Genomic DNA, 15,937 nt, shown 5'->3' on the forward strand with positions numbered 1-15,937 from the left:
TCTTTTTGATGTTATGATGTGAAAATGTTGTTGATGTTGCATTTCACTCTACAGGGTGCATTAGTTTTAGATAGTTATAGAGATTATGGTTAAAATTGATATTTTACTCTCTGAGTCGAACGCTCACTCCTGTTCAATATTTTGGAGGATTTTATTTTTGGTTAACCTGCTTTTCTCCTTCGTAGGTTGTTTATCAATATTTGTGTAATTTTATTTACTCCTAAAATTTTCGCATGTGTTAGAAGTATTTATTTGATTATGGTCTGTAATATTATTATCATGTTGGACCTGTAAACATATAATGATATGTATGTTTGATGGATTGGATGAGGGAGCTGAGCTCCCATTTATTTTTATGAGGATATGAGTATGTGGAGGGTGAGCTGAGCTCCCCAATTGAGTATTTATTATGTTTATAGGTCGGGTGAGTCGAAAACTCCCCGTTGGAAAGTCCATTTTATGGCCGGACTCTGTCCATTTGGTTTCTTGAAATTGGGCCCAAATGGGCCTTAGAGTTGGGTTAATGAACAGTTAGGCTTACTACGGGCCTCGGGGGCTTTAGGCTGGCCCAGGTCCTAGTGCCGGTCCGGCCCATAGGTTGGGTCGTGACATAAATGTCTATTAAAAAGTATGAAATTAAATTTCGAAAAATAGATTAAAAATGAAGAGGTAAGAATAAAGAAAAGAAAAGGAAAAAAGAAATTCCAAATTTTAATAGATTTATGACATCATTGTGAAGTAAGCATGATACAATTAAAAAAAATTTAATTATTAAAATTTAATTATACTTTCTATGGATAATTATAAGCATAAAAGAAGATAAAAATTTAATTAAAAAGAAGAAAAAATAATTTCTTCTCTTCTTCTTCACCATGGCCGGCTCACCTCACCCACTCGCTTTCTCCATTTTTGACATCCCAAGCTCCTAAATTCATAAATCTCTTCTATAAAACCCATAGTTACTTAAGTAAAAATTTGATAATTTCTATTGAAAAGGAGATTGGGAACAAGAAATTTGGGAGAAGCTTGAAGAAATTGAAGTTTGGAAAAATCATTCCTGAGGTAAGCTTCTTTCTATCCTTGATTAGTATACATGTCTTGAATTGAGTTGATTATAGGAAAAAAATTCATAAGAGAACATGAAAATTTTGCATGAAACCTAATTGTGATTTTTGACCAACCTTAAGTATGCTAAGATTTGATGGTGTTTGATTAAATTGAACATGAGTTGAGCTTACATGGAGTAGTAGACATTATTGAAGTGTTGAAATTGCATGGAAATTTCATGAAATTGGGAGAACTTAGGGTTATGGAGAGTAAGGGTTTTGATGTAAAATTAGGGTTTTGAGAATTTTTGACCAATTGATGTTTGTGATACTCAATTTTGGTCAATTAGTGCACTTAGAATTGGGAATTGATAAATGAAATTGAGAAGGTTTATGGTGTGGTGTTGTTGGATTCTGGACAGCTTGAGTTCTGTCCACTTAGGAAGTTATAAGTAGAATTGTATGACTCCAATTGGTGTGAGACCAATTGGAGATGAAAATTAAGACCCAAAGCCAAATTTCTCATGCAAAAACTTTGCCTAAAAACTAATCATAAGTTGGTATAAAATTGGGTTAAATCCGGAATTGGTGCCCTAATTCTGGGCAGAATTGACCAAATAAACAGTACATGTTCAAATGGTCATAGGTGTAGAGAGGTCCAAATGACTTGATTTTTGAACCATTGGAAAGCTTAGACATAGTAGAACAACTTTCATGAAGAACAAAAACCCAAATTCTGATCATAACCTAATCAAATTGCTAACCAAAGTTAGGTCATTAAAATTGCCAAAACCAGAATTTGCTCAGAAAATCTGAAAATGATCAATCCGGCCAATTATGGTAAAAATGCCATAACTTGAGCTAAAAAACTCTAAATGAAGTGATTCAAAAAAGAAATTAAAGTAGAGACATTAAAGAACAATTTTGATGAAGAAAGTTTAGCCAAATTTCTACTATAGATTGGTTCAATGGAATAGTAAACCTAAGTGACCAAATCTAAAATTTTAGAATTTCATCTAATAGGCCTTGAATTATAATTGGCAACCAATGCCAACAAATTTGTGACCCAAAATGTGGTATGACCATGTGTTTAGAAATGGTATACCAATTAATTATAAAAAAGTTAAAATTTTGTATGAATAGTAATATGAATAATAACCACGACATTATCAAATACAAAGAATCAACCCTTAGGAGAACTTATAAGTAAAATTAAGTATGCAAAATTTAATGGTTCGATTAATTAGTAGAAATGAATTGGATAGGTATTGAAACACTTTAAATTATGTGTTTCAGTTGGAAAAAAGCCCTCTAAGGAAGGAGGAAGGGTGGACTAAGTTAAAGCAACATAAGAGGTTTGTACACAACAACTAACTCTCTTTTGTTTTTCAAATTAAATTTGGCATTGAATGAGTGTGAAAATAGTTTATGATCTTTATTATATTGTTGAATATTTTGATTGACAAAAAATATGTGTTGCTAGCCCAATTTCGGGAAATTATTTGAATGAAATAAGAATGTGAATTGATGAATATTTTGATGCTTAAAAAATTATTGAAATGTTTTGAAACCACAGTTGTCATGACTATATGTTTGAATTCCTCACTAGCTTGCCTAGTGGGACGAATTAGATTTGTATTCCCTCTTTGGCTGAAATGCTGAGGTGTGGGCCAGTTGAGGACGAATTGAATGAGTACTTGTTGGACCTAGGTGTCTTAACCCATGTTTTGATGATAATAAACAATTAGTGTGCTACTAATATACTTTGGAAATGTTTGTGTTGAGTTTGTAGGCCTTAGACTCAAAATTACCAAATTGCTTCAAATCAAGGTTAAGGAAGAGCAAGATAAGGAAGCAAACATTTATAGGACCCTACAATGTAACTTTTCTTTATTTTATATCTTGTAAATCTCATTTAATTAATTGTATTGGCTCAAGTCTAGGTGATACTAAGAATATCCTGTTTAACTTAGTTTTCACCTAATTCTTTATCAAGGGAAAATTAAATAAATTTTTCAAAAATGCAAAATTAACTTTGAAAAGTATTTTAGTTGCAAAATACATTGAATTATCTTTCCAATGATTCAAACGGATCAAAATCCAAAATTCGGATAAAAAAGTTATCATATTTCTTAGTGTCTTTACTTGTAACTTTTTCTTGACCAAGGAGAACTAAAATGAAATTTTCATATTTGAGAAATGAAAATTTGTTTTTGAAAGTGTTTTCATTGAAAAATTTATCAAATTAGCTTTCCAACAGTTCAAACGGATCAAAAATCTGAGTTCCAGTAAAAAAGTTACATATTTCAGAAGCCTAAGTGCCTTTTTGACACTTTTTGTTCAGAGAGCACTTCGACAACCGAAAATAGGAAGTTCGACTGCCGAATTTCACTCTTTAAATCATGGTTTTTAAGCGTTAAAAGTCATTTTGTCCAGAGAGCACTCCGACAGCCGAAAGTGGAGACTTCGGTAGCCGAAAGTGACTTTTCAAAAGCTGTTTTTTAGCACTTCAACCTTCGGTAACCGAAATAAATAACTTTGGCAGCCGAACCTGGGATTTCACAACTCGATAAAACAGAGTTTTGGGTGGTTGAACAACTAGTTTTGCATTTAATGCAACCCTAACGGCTATTTTCTTACAAAAACTATAAATAGGCACTATTTATGTTTGGAAATAAGTTTTATAACAATAATCTTTTTAGAAATTTATTGTGTTCTAAATATTTTCTTTATTCTCTCTCTCTAGAACATGAGCTATCATAGTTAATGTTGAGAACTTGATATTCGAGTTGTAAATTCTTTGTTCTGAGAGTTTATTCAAAATTGTTGTGAGCACTTATTGTAATTTTGAGTGTGAAAGAAATTTAAATAGCTCTTGAGTGTAAAGGGATTTGTAAAAGAGCAAGTGTTTGCTCTTGTGGTGATTGTAAGAGGTGTATTCTTCACCCAAAAAAGAATTTTAATGGAGAGGAGAGCCTTGAGGAGAGGATGTAGGCTTGGGATAGCAGAACTGCTATAAATTTCTTATGTCATCATTCTTGCTCTACTCTTCTTTGTGTTTAAATTTCTTTTAGTCTTTAATTTTGCAATTAGAACCCAATTCACCCCCCCCCTCTCTCTCTCTGTCGGATTGCTACAAGGGACAACAATACTCATATACATGTACTAGCTAGTCTTTGCATTCTCCATTAGCCTTTGGTTATTGGGACGAATTGGATAATCGTGTCATGATCAAAACTGTGTGACTTTTCAAAATTCTTGTTTTATGATTTATGGAATAAAATTTGGTTTATTTAAAAAATTTTCTAACTTTAAAAATAAAGCATGATTTTATATGTGTTGATATTTCAATTGATTTAATTTATAAAATTGTGATTATGTTAATGTGTAAATTATTATTTTCTTTAAGTTGTGCACCACTGAGTATTTGACTCAGCGATAGCTTATTTATGCTATCGTAGGTAAAGAGACAGATAAAGCAGCAGGGTAAGCTGCTTGTGACTTGGAGTGGTCAGCATTTTGGAGTCATTACCGGATATATAAATTATACCCTTATAGATTTTTGTTTAATATATATGTATATGTGTATATGTACATAACAGACTTTAGCAGTTGTATAAAGATTTTGGGATTTTATTTTTGATCAGTATAAATATTTGTAATGTAAACCTATTATTTCATATATAATGAAATGCTTAAGCTTCTTTTTATATTGTTCAAATAATGAATTGTTTGAAATTGTGTTTGTTGAGATTGAGTTGTGTTGAAAATATTAGAGTTGTGGTTAAGACACATATATTAGGAGTGTTTTTAACAGGTTTTAAAGAACTGTTTTCTCAAATTATAGACAGCACTTTGTCAAAATTTTTGTAAAATTTTCGAAACTCTGAATTAATAAAAAATTTGACTCGTGACATAAACCTTAATTAAAGGCTTTTAGTAAGTATTCAACATTACCTTATAATTTAAAATAAATAGAAATTGGTTTAAAATCTCTTGTAGCATATTTAATGGGTTATCGGTAGGCGAAATTCGGTAATTCATTAGGTATACTACGAGATCATATTATGCCTTCCAGATGGGTAAAGTGCGACATATATATTACATGATATTGATTATATTATAATATAAATTTTGTAATAATTATATTCTAATGTTATTGTTATATATTTTTTTAATATTTTAATTGTAATTATTTATATGCAATTAAAATACACAATAAATGAAAAAAAAAAATATAAAGGACAAGAGAGATATCGCGGATGTAAAGTAACAACATATCATATATTTTTTTATATCTAATATAATATTAAATATTCCTATAAATTATATATAATTATTTTATATTTTATTTTTAAAAAAACTAGATTAAAAAAATTTAATTGGGATTTAACCATCAATTATAATAAGGTTCTTAAAGTTAAAAGTTTAATTTTAATTAATTATTATTATTATTGTATAATAATAAATAACATCATTAAAATATCAAATAATTATTTGAGAACATTTGAATTTGTAATTAAGAAAAAAAAATATAAAATGTGAATAGATATCAAATTTAAATACTCATTCATTTTAATAAATTTTATATTATTACATAATTAACATAGGCATTTCAAGTGAATTTTATTTCATAAAAAAAGTGAAATTAATACACAATATAAAATTATCATAATATATTTATACATTATATAAATCATAAAATGGATTCACAAAAACTAATATTTCAAATGGTAATTTTCTATAAAATGTTGTAATAAATATATTGTTGGCAAATAATTATGACATTTTATTTAATTTCTACTTTCATGATGATAAATATAAACTATTTATCAATTCATTGAAATAAAAACAAGACTTGAAGCTGTTGAGCTTCATCACAGAGGTTTATTTCTGTAAAATATTTTAGAAATTTTGTCACTAAGACTCAAAAACAAAAATACTAAATTCCATTAGAGAATGACTGGAGACTTGGGGATTCTATTGCAATTTGCAGGAATAATAAATTGTTCAGGACATTATTTTAGATTTAGAACAAACCATTGGACAAACACCTATTCTCAACATCTAGCTCTGAATACTCAAAACTGTTGACAAAGAAATTTTAGGTTCTTTCTCTTAACAAATATACCATCCAAAATGAATTATTGGAGTCCTGGGAAAAAGTGATTCCAATACTATCTAGCTAAAGTTTATTGGTAACCATGAAATTTAACTGAGACACATAACAAGGGGATTATAACAGCATCTTTACACTGGAAAACAAGGTTGGGGAAAGTAACAAAAAATTTTCTCTTTAAACGAGGAGGTCACCAATGGTTAAAGGATCCCACCATTACCATAGCAATTGTTGGTTGACAAACTGAGCAGTTTTGAATACAAGACTTGGATGGTGATACTGAACCTCTCCTTTCTTCTTTGCTCCAAAATTCAATCCTCCTGCCTATCATCATTTGTCAAAACACAGCAATAACATGCAAAATTATTGCAGATAAAAGAACAGGTCCTTGCTTGCACACATAGACTATGAAAGTGATCAAATAAAATGAATCATTGGTTCATGATATCATTAATTTTCTAAAATCAGCCAGAAAGGACATTAGATGTTCTCTAACATATATGAACAATTGGTCAGATTCAATTTTAAACAGAGAAAGAAAAAGATAAAATGAAAAACAGTTAGTAGTTCAAAGAAATTACCTGGCTATGCAAACTTCAGGAAGAAATTCTTGGAACATTTTCACACTGTTGATTTTCCCACTTGTCATATTCTTGCAGTAGTTGCTGCAGAAGCAATGTTACGAGCCTATCCACTAGAGCTTGCATCATTCTGTAGTTCAATGCATTTCCACTGTTTATCAGGGGTTTGTAGTGGCTTTAGCCCAAAAATATCAATGAGTTCTGGACGGCATATTGAATAAATTACATGAATTCTTTAGTATTTTACAGATTCCGATGTTAAGGAAATTTCAGATCACATAAAATTATCCAAGATGGAGTTATAAAGCACACACTAATATAAGAAGTCCAATATCGTTAGAATTAGAGTAATTTTAGTATGACTTGATTTCCTTATCCAAAATTAACATCTAGCTCCATTCTAACTGCTCATTATTTGGGTACCGAACTAGTGATCAAATATTTGTTGATTTAGACTCCGTTTGATTCGGGAAAATAACTTGTATATGAAAAATGTTTTCCATGAAAAATATAGAATGTATTTTCCATGAAAATATTTTCTGTTGTTCAGCTACAATATTAAATTAAATGTTTTCATATTTTAATAATATTATCAAAGTCTAAAAAATAGAAAATGACACTTTAATAAGATTATTAAAGTCTAGAAAATAGAAAATGACTTTCTCTTTTGAAAAGTTATTTTCCTTAAAAATTACTTAATTTTCCCTTTAAATAAGAAAATATTTTCTTTTGACTTATTTTTCTGAGTGCCCAAATACTAGAAAATGCTGAAAATATTTTTCAGGAAACAAATCAAGCCTCATAAGATGTTATGATGATCAACACTAATAGGGATGATAGAGGTAGCAGAATGACAAGATTATGTAGGTATGGATGGCTACATAATCTTGAAACCCTCTGCTTCGAAGATATCTATTTCCAATGGTAAAATGGGAGGCTTAGTTAAAGGCCTGAGTTGTGCCCAAAGCATGCATAGATCAACACATAATAAAATATATTTTAAGAAAGACTAATTAAGACAGCTGAGTCAACAACTACATAATAATGGAAATTTAGCATAGATTACTCACAAATTCCCAGGACCCTCAACAGCATATGTTGGCAGTAAAGTAAATGGTTCTGTATAAATCTGCATACAACAAATGATGTTTCATATGTATGATGTTAATTGATCAACAACTGGGTCAAGCAAATACATTAGGGAAAAAAGAAATGCAAATTCAACAAATTAATTTCATTGAAGCAGAATAATAATAAGCTACAAACAGCTAATAAAATATCTCAGTTAGAAGTTAGAACTGCTGAGAAATATATATATTATTTATACTGTGCCATGTTCCCATTGAGGAGAAAATAGTTTTCGAGAGCTGATTTGTAAGCTAGCAATATTTTTTCATAAAAGCTCAAAAATATGTTACAGTTATTAACAGAAAAATGGTGATATACAGATACAATTTGTTACAGTTACTTTAATGACCAATAACAGATGTTTAAAACGTTTAATTAATCAGCAAAATGGCTTATATCTGGTCATGATTTTGCCAAAGCAGGATCCAGGTAATCTGAAAAACTCCTTGACCATTTTTTAAATGAAATAGCTAGTGTCGAGTCCCTATCTTTGATGATAGAATCTACTGTGGCAGTAGGCATCAGGCCATCAGCCACGGGTCGAAAACGAGTAGTTAGGAATCAATTTGAAAAGCAGCCAACTCACAACAGATGGCACAAAATTAATTATGAAAACAAAGCATAAAACTTCTTAAAACTAGCAATGAGCTCTAAGTGGAATACTAACAACCTCAAGGGTGAGATTCAACTTCATATCAGCCTCTAAAAAGGGTTCAGAATCAGTTGTGTTCCATGTCACACGATTCACCATGAAAGCTGCAAGTTAAAAACAAAGCACAAAGAAATTCCATGCATTATTACAACATATTGACTGAAAGTACATAACCACTGCATAGTATGCATAACTTCAAAAAGCTATTCTTGGATACCAAACAAACCATGTTGAATTACCAAATTAAACCATTAACTTTACAATAAAACACCATCTGCATTGTTTATAATATTATCTGAGTAGAACCTTTAAGATATCATAAAATGGCTTTTTAGTCATTACAAATAGAGAGCTAAATAAATGATGCATCATTGCGTGATTAGTCTGTAGGCGCTTGACATATCTAAAGCTCAATGTCATCAGAAATTATTATAAGTACTAAGCAAAATAAAAATTTTGTTGCCTTATACTATTCTACCAGCTATCCAGGTCTAGTAGAAGTTGTGAGATCCATACTGCAAGTACCTGAAAAATGGTCATTTTGGCGCTCCATGATCTCTGAACCTTCAAACTGCATATTAAATCATCAACTAACATTCAAGAAACTAAACAACTAAACATGTTTAAGATAGTATCTTGAAGAGACATAAAAAGCTTGTAAAAATCTATATTCATATCTTTTCATGCATGTAATGAGATACTTCTGTGAAATCACTTCTTTTCATATGTATAATATTATATCATATATTCATTTCCACAGCATGGGCCACAACATAAAGCCCATACTGATCATTTCTTAAGTGGGCCACATAAATGTATTAAATCAGTAATTAAGTGAAATAATGAAAATTCCTATTACTACCTTCTTCTTGGTCCTGCACCAACTCAAAAAGCAAGGGATAAGATAAGCTCACCTTGCAAGAGAGCATCTCAACTGTACAATCTTCTTCTGTTGGGATTACTCGCAAGTCCAGCACAGGAGCTGCTTCAAAGTTCAGCAGTTGAAGCTTTGGCAAAAAGCACCTGTATGTGTTGGCATCAATGGATTCAAAACTTTGCAGCGTCTTAGTGTTTAACATAGCTTGAATTCCAAAGGGGTGACTAAGAAATTCACTGATACGATAGCCATCATCGCAAATTGGCAGCAGAATTCTTTCCCTTTTCGCAGCAGTCAAATTTGCTTTCTTTGAGTTTTGCACTGACATATTCGCTTTGCATACCCCGACTCTTTCAATCCTCTTCCTAGAACCCAATTCAAATTGGAAGAAGACCAAAGAGTCAGAGAGGAGCAAACCAAAGGCAGGCATGTTAAAGAAAGAAAGAAAGATAGGGCAAAGACAGACCTGATAGTGGAGAGGAATGGGAAGGCCAATGATGGGAATACAGAGAAGACTTCTTGCCCTCTTGTTAATCTCCATGTGTTACTGCTCGTCACTATCATCGTCATCATCAAAACCAAACCATAAATGCAGTTGATAAGCATCAAAAAATAAACCCATTACAGCATCTGAAACAGAGTAAAATGCCTCAGAAAGAAAAGGGAAGAGTGAACCTTAGGTGTTTTCAAGAAGTTTACAGTTTGAGAGGACATAATTTTACTTTGTCTAATCATTTTCCATCCAGCCAAACAATATATATCTTGTCTAAAATAATATTTTTTGTTAATAAATACCAAAAAAAAAATATTATGCTCCTATGACAGCATAACCAGAATATTTTTTTTTCTTTTCACATTAAAATTTTTTTAAGGGCAAGCTTAAATTAAATTATTAGTAACCCATGTAAATAGTTTAATTTTGCTAATTTATTATGTGCAGTTTTCAAATTATTATAACTTAAAAGGATGGTATAAGAAGAGAGGATGGAAAAATCGTTTTTAATTTATATATATATATATATTTTTTTAAAAAAAGAAAATCTCAAAAGATTATTATTATTGTTTTTTATAAATCATCGTATATCTCCTAACTTATTATTGAAAAGACCCATTATAAAATAAAGTACAAAAATTATTTTCATTTGCAATGATCCAATATTCAGTTTCAATTTAATTTTACTTAAAAAATATGAAGTCCCAAACTACCCGCACCATCCCATTAGTTCCTCAATCCTTCTTTTTGTCTCTACTCTCTTAGTCATTCCCTTTTACTTGCAGTTCAGTTTTTGATTCCTTGCTTTTGTCCCTCCTTTCATTTCTCCTTTTTGGTCAATTTCCTTATTTAAATTTAAAAAATTAATTAAAATTTTTATTAAAATAGTTATTTGAAAATAATGATAATTTTTCTAATTTATATTGTTTAATTATCAAAAGATTAAATTGATTTGAGAATAAAATTATACTTTCAATTAAATAAAATAACACTTTAAAGTACGATATCTCAGCTTGGCACATGATACGCCCGCATGTACAACATGGCAGTGTTTAGATACCACACTGTCACTGATCAGGGAAAGCAATTTCCATAAAAAGATGAACATGGAATATGGTTAGGCAAACGCAGCAGACAATGAATAATTAGACGTTCAGTAATTCAAATCTATTATTAAACTCTCTCAATCACCCGGAGTTTGGCACTTCTGCTCCGGCTATTCAATTTTTCTTCCTCTTCTGATGGGGTTATGGGTCTCTTGGTCAGGATAGTTCCGTTCCTCCCATGTACCATTGATCTAATCCACATTTCCTTTGCATCACTCTCATCTTCCGTCTTTCTTATCTCTCTTCCACCTCTCTCTTCAACATCCACATCTCCATCTCCTCTATCGGTTTCAATGATGTTAAGAAACGTTTGTTTCACAATTCTATCTTCCAAACTGTGGAAAGAGATCACAGCAAGCCTTCCCCCAGGTGCAAGGCACTCGAAACAAGCATTAAGAGATTTTTCCAGTGTGTTGAGTTCATCATTAACAGCTATCCTCAGAGCTTGAAACACCCGTGTTGCTGTCTTTATCCAACCTTGCCTCCCTCCTGTAGCAGTAAATTTATTCATTCAGCAAAGTATGTCATGGATCAATTTTCCAAAACTTTATTGCCTTGCCATTGCAGATATTAATTTTTAGGCGCAATCCAGATTTGGGGATGCAAGTATGTGACTTGTTAAACCATGTTGGCACAGAGGTTCCTAATTTGAGAAGGAATAGAGAAAAAGTAAAATCATGAAACAATTACAGAATGCAACTTGTACCTCTCATCCCATGAGTCACATTGCGAATAAGATCTACCAGATCGCCAGTGGAATGCAAACCACCATGTAGCCGAGCCTGAACAATCTTATTCTGAAGCAAACGCCAATTGCTTTCTTCCCCATATTCCCTTAGGACTCGGCCCACTTCAGTATCAGGCCAGCAATTTAATATGTCTTCTGCTTTCAGAGTCACCTGTCATATGCCTGTTCAAGTCAGTTAAACAAATAAAAATTATTGATTCTGAAATAAACTAAATTATGATCAATGAGAATTATGGATAGAGAGAGAAAGAGAGCCAGACACAGAAAAATGAAGGGAGCTTGAATATCAGTAGGTCACAGGAGTTTCAGTTCCGCTTAACATAACAAGAACTTATAATGAAAGCATATACTACAACATCAATGATAAATGACAAGGATAAAAACTGCCTAAAAATACACGGATAATTTGAAACCTGGAGTAAAGAATCAAAAACACACGGGAAAAATGAGAAAGGGACAATGATCATTAGTTTATTCTCACTAGTTTGATTTTACTTCAGTTATGGAGAATTAAGAAAGCTAATTCAAATTAATCTACATATCAGATTCAGGGCATCTAATCTTACAGTTTTTCTTAAATTTTTTCCCTTTCCTGTTACTGTTATTTATTTATTCATCTCTTGCAAGATCTGCTCCCCATCGAGCAATGACAAATTATAGGTGAAGTTTCCCACCTCTAGAAACAAAATGACACGCCCTAGAAAATATCATTACAAATCACTCCAGCAACGTGCCAACGTCAATGCATAAACAAATTGATATAGTTCGATTAAAAGAACAAGTAATGTGGAAGATAATAGGCACAGCTGGGGTTTAATAACAGCTAATACCTGAGGATCCATACGCATGTCAAGAGGTCCATTAGCAAGAACACTGAACCCTCTTTCAGGATTGTTGACCTGCAAACGGAAAAAGAAAATAGTTGGAACTTACTTAGCACAAAAGAGCAGAACATAGGATATATAACTCAAAAAGCAAAAAATAGTAAACGAAAAAGACCTGCATGGATGACATTCCAAGGTCCATTAAGATGGCATCAACTCCAGAATGCAAAAGGCTTGGATCAGCCTCGGCAAGTAAAGACTTAATATGCTTGAAATTCCTGAGAAATGTGTTTGCTTTCAAGTGAAAATGAGAATGCAAAAGAGCATCAATGTGAGCTCGAGCCTTGGCATGTGCAACTGGATCAACATCCATCCCCACATAATTTTCCAACTCAGGATGAGCCTGGATTATCTGTTAGTTGTCATTTGAGTATTAAAAACACAACCAACCAATTAGTACAAAGCAACCCAAAAAATTGGTATATCAGGTTTCAGAGGGAAAGGTACTGACGGCGGAGGAATGGCCGGCAGCGCCAAGAGTACAATCCACGAAAGAGCGGAGGTTTAGTGAAGAAAAAACGTCAACAACTTCACCAAGCAAAACAGGGATATGATTTTCATTATTGTCAAACTCGAAGGAAGTGGTGGAGCCAAATTCTTTCTCAGAACGAGTTCTCCTCTTCTCCTTCTTCCTCTTTACTGCCAGCAACTCTGCTTTCTTCTTTTCCTCGCTCTTCTGCTTCTTCGTCTTCTTCTTGATCATACGATCATTTTTGCTAATACTATTAGCAGTGGCAGTGGCAGTGGCAGTGGCTAAGCTTCTCTGGGCTCTAGGTGTAAGGTAAACGGCAGGAGGAGGAAGAAGCGCTCTAGAAAAGAGTGGGATTGATATCAAACACAGTATCATTTGCTTCGCCATTTGCTCCGCTACAATTTTGGGTTCTGCTAATACTAAGCATCCATCTCCTTCATAACCCAATTCTGAAAACTGCGAACTTGAATTGAAGTTTTAAGAACCCTAAATTATTGGGCCTTATTAGAAGACCCCATAAAGCCCAAACATTTTATGTAAAACTGAAGCCCGAACTTCCCCAGTAGAAGTGGAAAAAAAGTTTTCCCTGTCGTTATTGAACAAAGAAAATTTTATTTCGGAAGGGAAAATTTTTCCAAACGATCAGGAACAAGAAGAAAAATTTTCCACTCTATTCCAAAAATCACGACTTCGAGAAGAGTTATATGCTGCAACTTTCTCTTACAAAATTCAATTCTCTGTTGAAATGAAACATGGATTGTGATAAAATTTCTGCTTATTTATACGCTGATGGGATGTTATATCCTTGGAATTGCTGGTGTTCTATAAATTTGAACTACTTGTCCTGCAGTTTGGTAATTTCAATGCTGGTGCTTGCTTGCCCATCTGCATCGGGATTAGCAACTACAAAAGCAACCATTGTAGCCACATGGAAGGTGTTTCACAAGGCATGTTGCTGTTAAAGGTGGAAATGCTCTCGAAAATGCACACACCAGTCACCAGGCAAGCCTCGTTAAAATGGAATACTATCACACACAATATATAATTATTGAAAGAAAAATTCTGCGAAATTTTATTTATTAAAATTTTAAAATCTGAAAATACATAGAATATATGAAAATTTATAGGTATTTAAATCATAGAATATATGAAGATTTATAGATATTTAAATCTCTTAATTCTAATAAAGAAATAAATCTATTATATAGAATTTATTTTTAAATTTTGTAGAGGTAAATGTCTATATTTTATTTTTAAATTTATTTTTATTCTCAATAATTTTTAATTTTATAAAATTTTTAACCAAAAAAATCTTTTTTTATTATATAATAATATGTGTGTGTGTGTATATATATATATATATATATATATATATATATATATATATATATATATATATATAGATGAAACAAAATAGAGGTATAGAGAATGCGCAGTGGACCATGCAGTGCCGGGCAGCGGAATTGGCCAGAGGTGACGGCCTGATGGGTCCCCATTTTATCGCAAATCCCACAGCCTGTCTTGTCGTCATCTCTTTCTCATCTGTGCATTCAATTCAATATATGCTTTAGTGGCTTTTCTTTCTTTTGACTGTCTCTTTTCTTTATCATTTATGCTCATAGTTTATACACGCCCACGCACCCCTTCTCCCTTCATAATTTCTCTACACTTGGTCCACTTTCTTTAATCATTCATTCATTTGTGCTTACCCATAACAGCCTCTTCCCTTCCTTTGACATCTTCTTCATGGAAACAGATTCAACACCAATGGATGATTCACTGCCGTCGCCAGGAGAACCAAGGCGGGAAGATCAGCACCGGACACCATCACCATCAACTCTTCTTCCTAAAACACAGCCTAACGGTTTCTATGGGAAGCATCGACTGGCAGCTGCAATCTCTAATCTCCAAAACCAAATCAATTATCTCCAGGTTAATTTTCCTCCTTATCTTCTATGTTTCTGCAAATAAGCCAAGCCATCACTCAAAATGTTTAATTTATCTCAATTGGCAGGAGGAGCTTGACCAACTTGAGGAGATAGGTGAAGCCTCCATCGTTTGTAAAGAGTGAGTAATGTAGAGCAATGAAGCCTCGTCTCGTCTCCATGTTTTTGTTATTTTTCCTTGTGGAATTCTGATATGATATGACCTGCAGGCTCATTTCAAGTGTTGAATCCATTCCGGATCCATTGCTTCCACTGTAAGTGTAGTTATGTTATCAATACGCATTTCTTTTATGGTTACAGGTAAGGTTTTTGATGGATGGTGTTGGATTTTGTAGGAGCAAAGGACCCACCAATATTAACTGGGATCGGTGGTTCAAGGGAGCTCAGAACTCACGAAAACGCTGGATCTAACAAGCTCCAATCCAAGAAACTTTCTTTCAGTTACAACTTCCCGGGACATTGTTATTAACAATTATTATCAATCCAATTCCTGCAACGTATTTATGGAAATAACAAGTACAGCAGCTCCCCAACTTTTTGCATGCCCTTTTTGCTCAGAATTGCAGGTGCTACTTGCTATTGCTGTACCTTACTGCTCTGTAGTTAGTTCTGACTTCTCGAAAAAAAAAAAAAATTGGCAATAAGATCAAATTTCAAAATTGTTGGCTAGCGGCCGCGTTATTTGAGCTTCAATTCCAATCTTCTGCTCATCCACAAAGAAAAGAAATTTCTGGTCAGACCATCTTGCAATTGCAAGGAAATAATGATTAATTCGTCCTTTTCACTTAGTCATCTCAATATAATTGGTCATATCAATAAAATTGGTCTTCAGAGGTTATATCAAACACATTAATTAGTTTTAATCAAAAGTAATTCAGGTAAAAT

The 15,937-nt window shown here is 32.5% G+C and overlaps 3 protein-coding genes across 6 annotated transcripts; 1 reads left to right on the forward strand and 2 right to left on the reverse strand.

The window, feature by feature from the left end:
- Window positions 1-5,998: 5,998 nt before the first annotated feature.
- On the reverse strand, window positions 5,999-10,143 carry LOC110641710 (uncharacterized). Of its 4 annotated transcripts, none has more exons than XM_021793550.2 (7): window positions 9,870-10,143; window positions 9,441-9,768; window positions 9,052-9,097; window positions 8,545-8,630; window positions 7,817-7,875; window positions 6,747-6,876; window positions 5,999-6,485 (listed from the first exon to the last, which is right to left on the reverse strand). In XM_021793550.2, exons 1-6 carry the CDS (start codon window positions 10,007-10,009, stop codon window positions 6,762-6,764), a joined length of 774 nt encoding a protein of 257 aa, XP_021649242.1. In that variant the 5' UTR covers window positions 10,010-10,143; the 3' UTR covers window positions 5,999-6,485; window positions 6,747-6,761. The 4 variants fall into 4 exon arrangements, with proteins under 4 accessions (XP_021649242.1, XP_021649230.2, XP_021649236.1 ...); XM_021793538.2 differs by having other exon boundaries at window positions 6,747-6,897; XM_021793544.2 differs by having other exon boundaries at window positions 5,999-6,489; window positions 9,870-10,142.
- Window positions 10,144-10,843: 700 nt separating this feature from the next.
- LOC110641738 (uncharacterized) lies at window positions 10,844-13,848 on the reverse strand. Its single transcript, XM_021793571.2, has 5 exons — window positions 13,086-13,848; window positions 12,750-12,986; window positions 12,581-12,649; window positions 11,709-11,901; window positions 10,844-11,491 (listed from the first exon to the last, which is right to left on the reverse strand). Exons 1-5 carry the CDS (start codon window positions 13,491-13,493, stop codon window positions 11,070-11,072), a joined length of 1,329 nt encoding a protein of 442 aa, XP_021649263.2. The 5' UTR covers window positions 13,494-13,848; the 3' UTR covers window positions 10,844-11,069.
- Window positions 13,849-14,537: 689 nt separating this feature from the next.
- Window positions 14,538-15,594, forward strand: LOC110641748 (guanine nucleotide-binding protein subunit gamma 2). Its single transcript, XM_021793582.2, has 4 exons — window positions 14,538-15,038; window positions 15,121-15,173; window positions 15,262-15,306; window positions 15,388-15,594. The coding sequence occupies exons 1-4, from the start codon at window positions 14,853-14,855 to the stop codon at window positions 15,461-15,463; spliced, it is 360 nt and encodes a 119-aa protein (XP_021649274.2). The 5' UTR covers window positions 14,538-14,852; the 3' UTR covers window positions 15,464-15,594.
- The last annotated feature ends 343 nt before the right edge of the window (window positions 15,595-15,937 follow it).

This window comes from Hevea brasiliensis, chromosome 16, assembly GCF_030052815.1.
Source record: "Hevea brasiliensis isolate MT/VB/25A 57/8 chromosome 16, ASM3005281v1, whole genome shotgun sequence".
In the NCBI taxonomy this organism is placed as follows: Eukaryota; Viridiplantae; Streptophyta; class Magnoliopsida; order Malpighiales; family Euphorbiaceae; genus Hevea; species Hevea brasiliensis.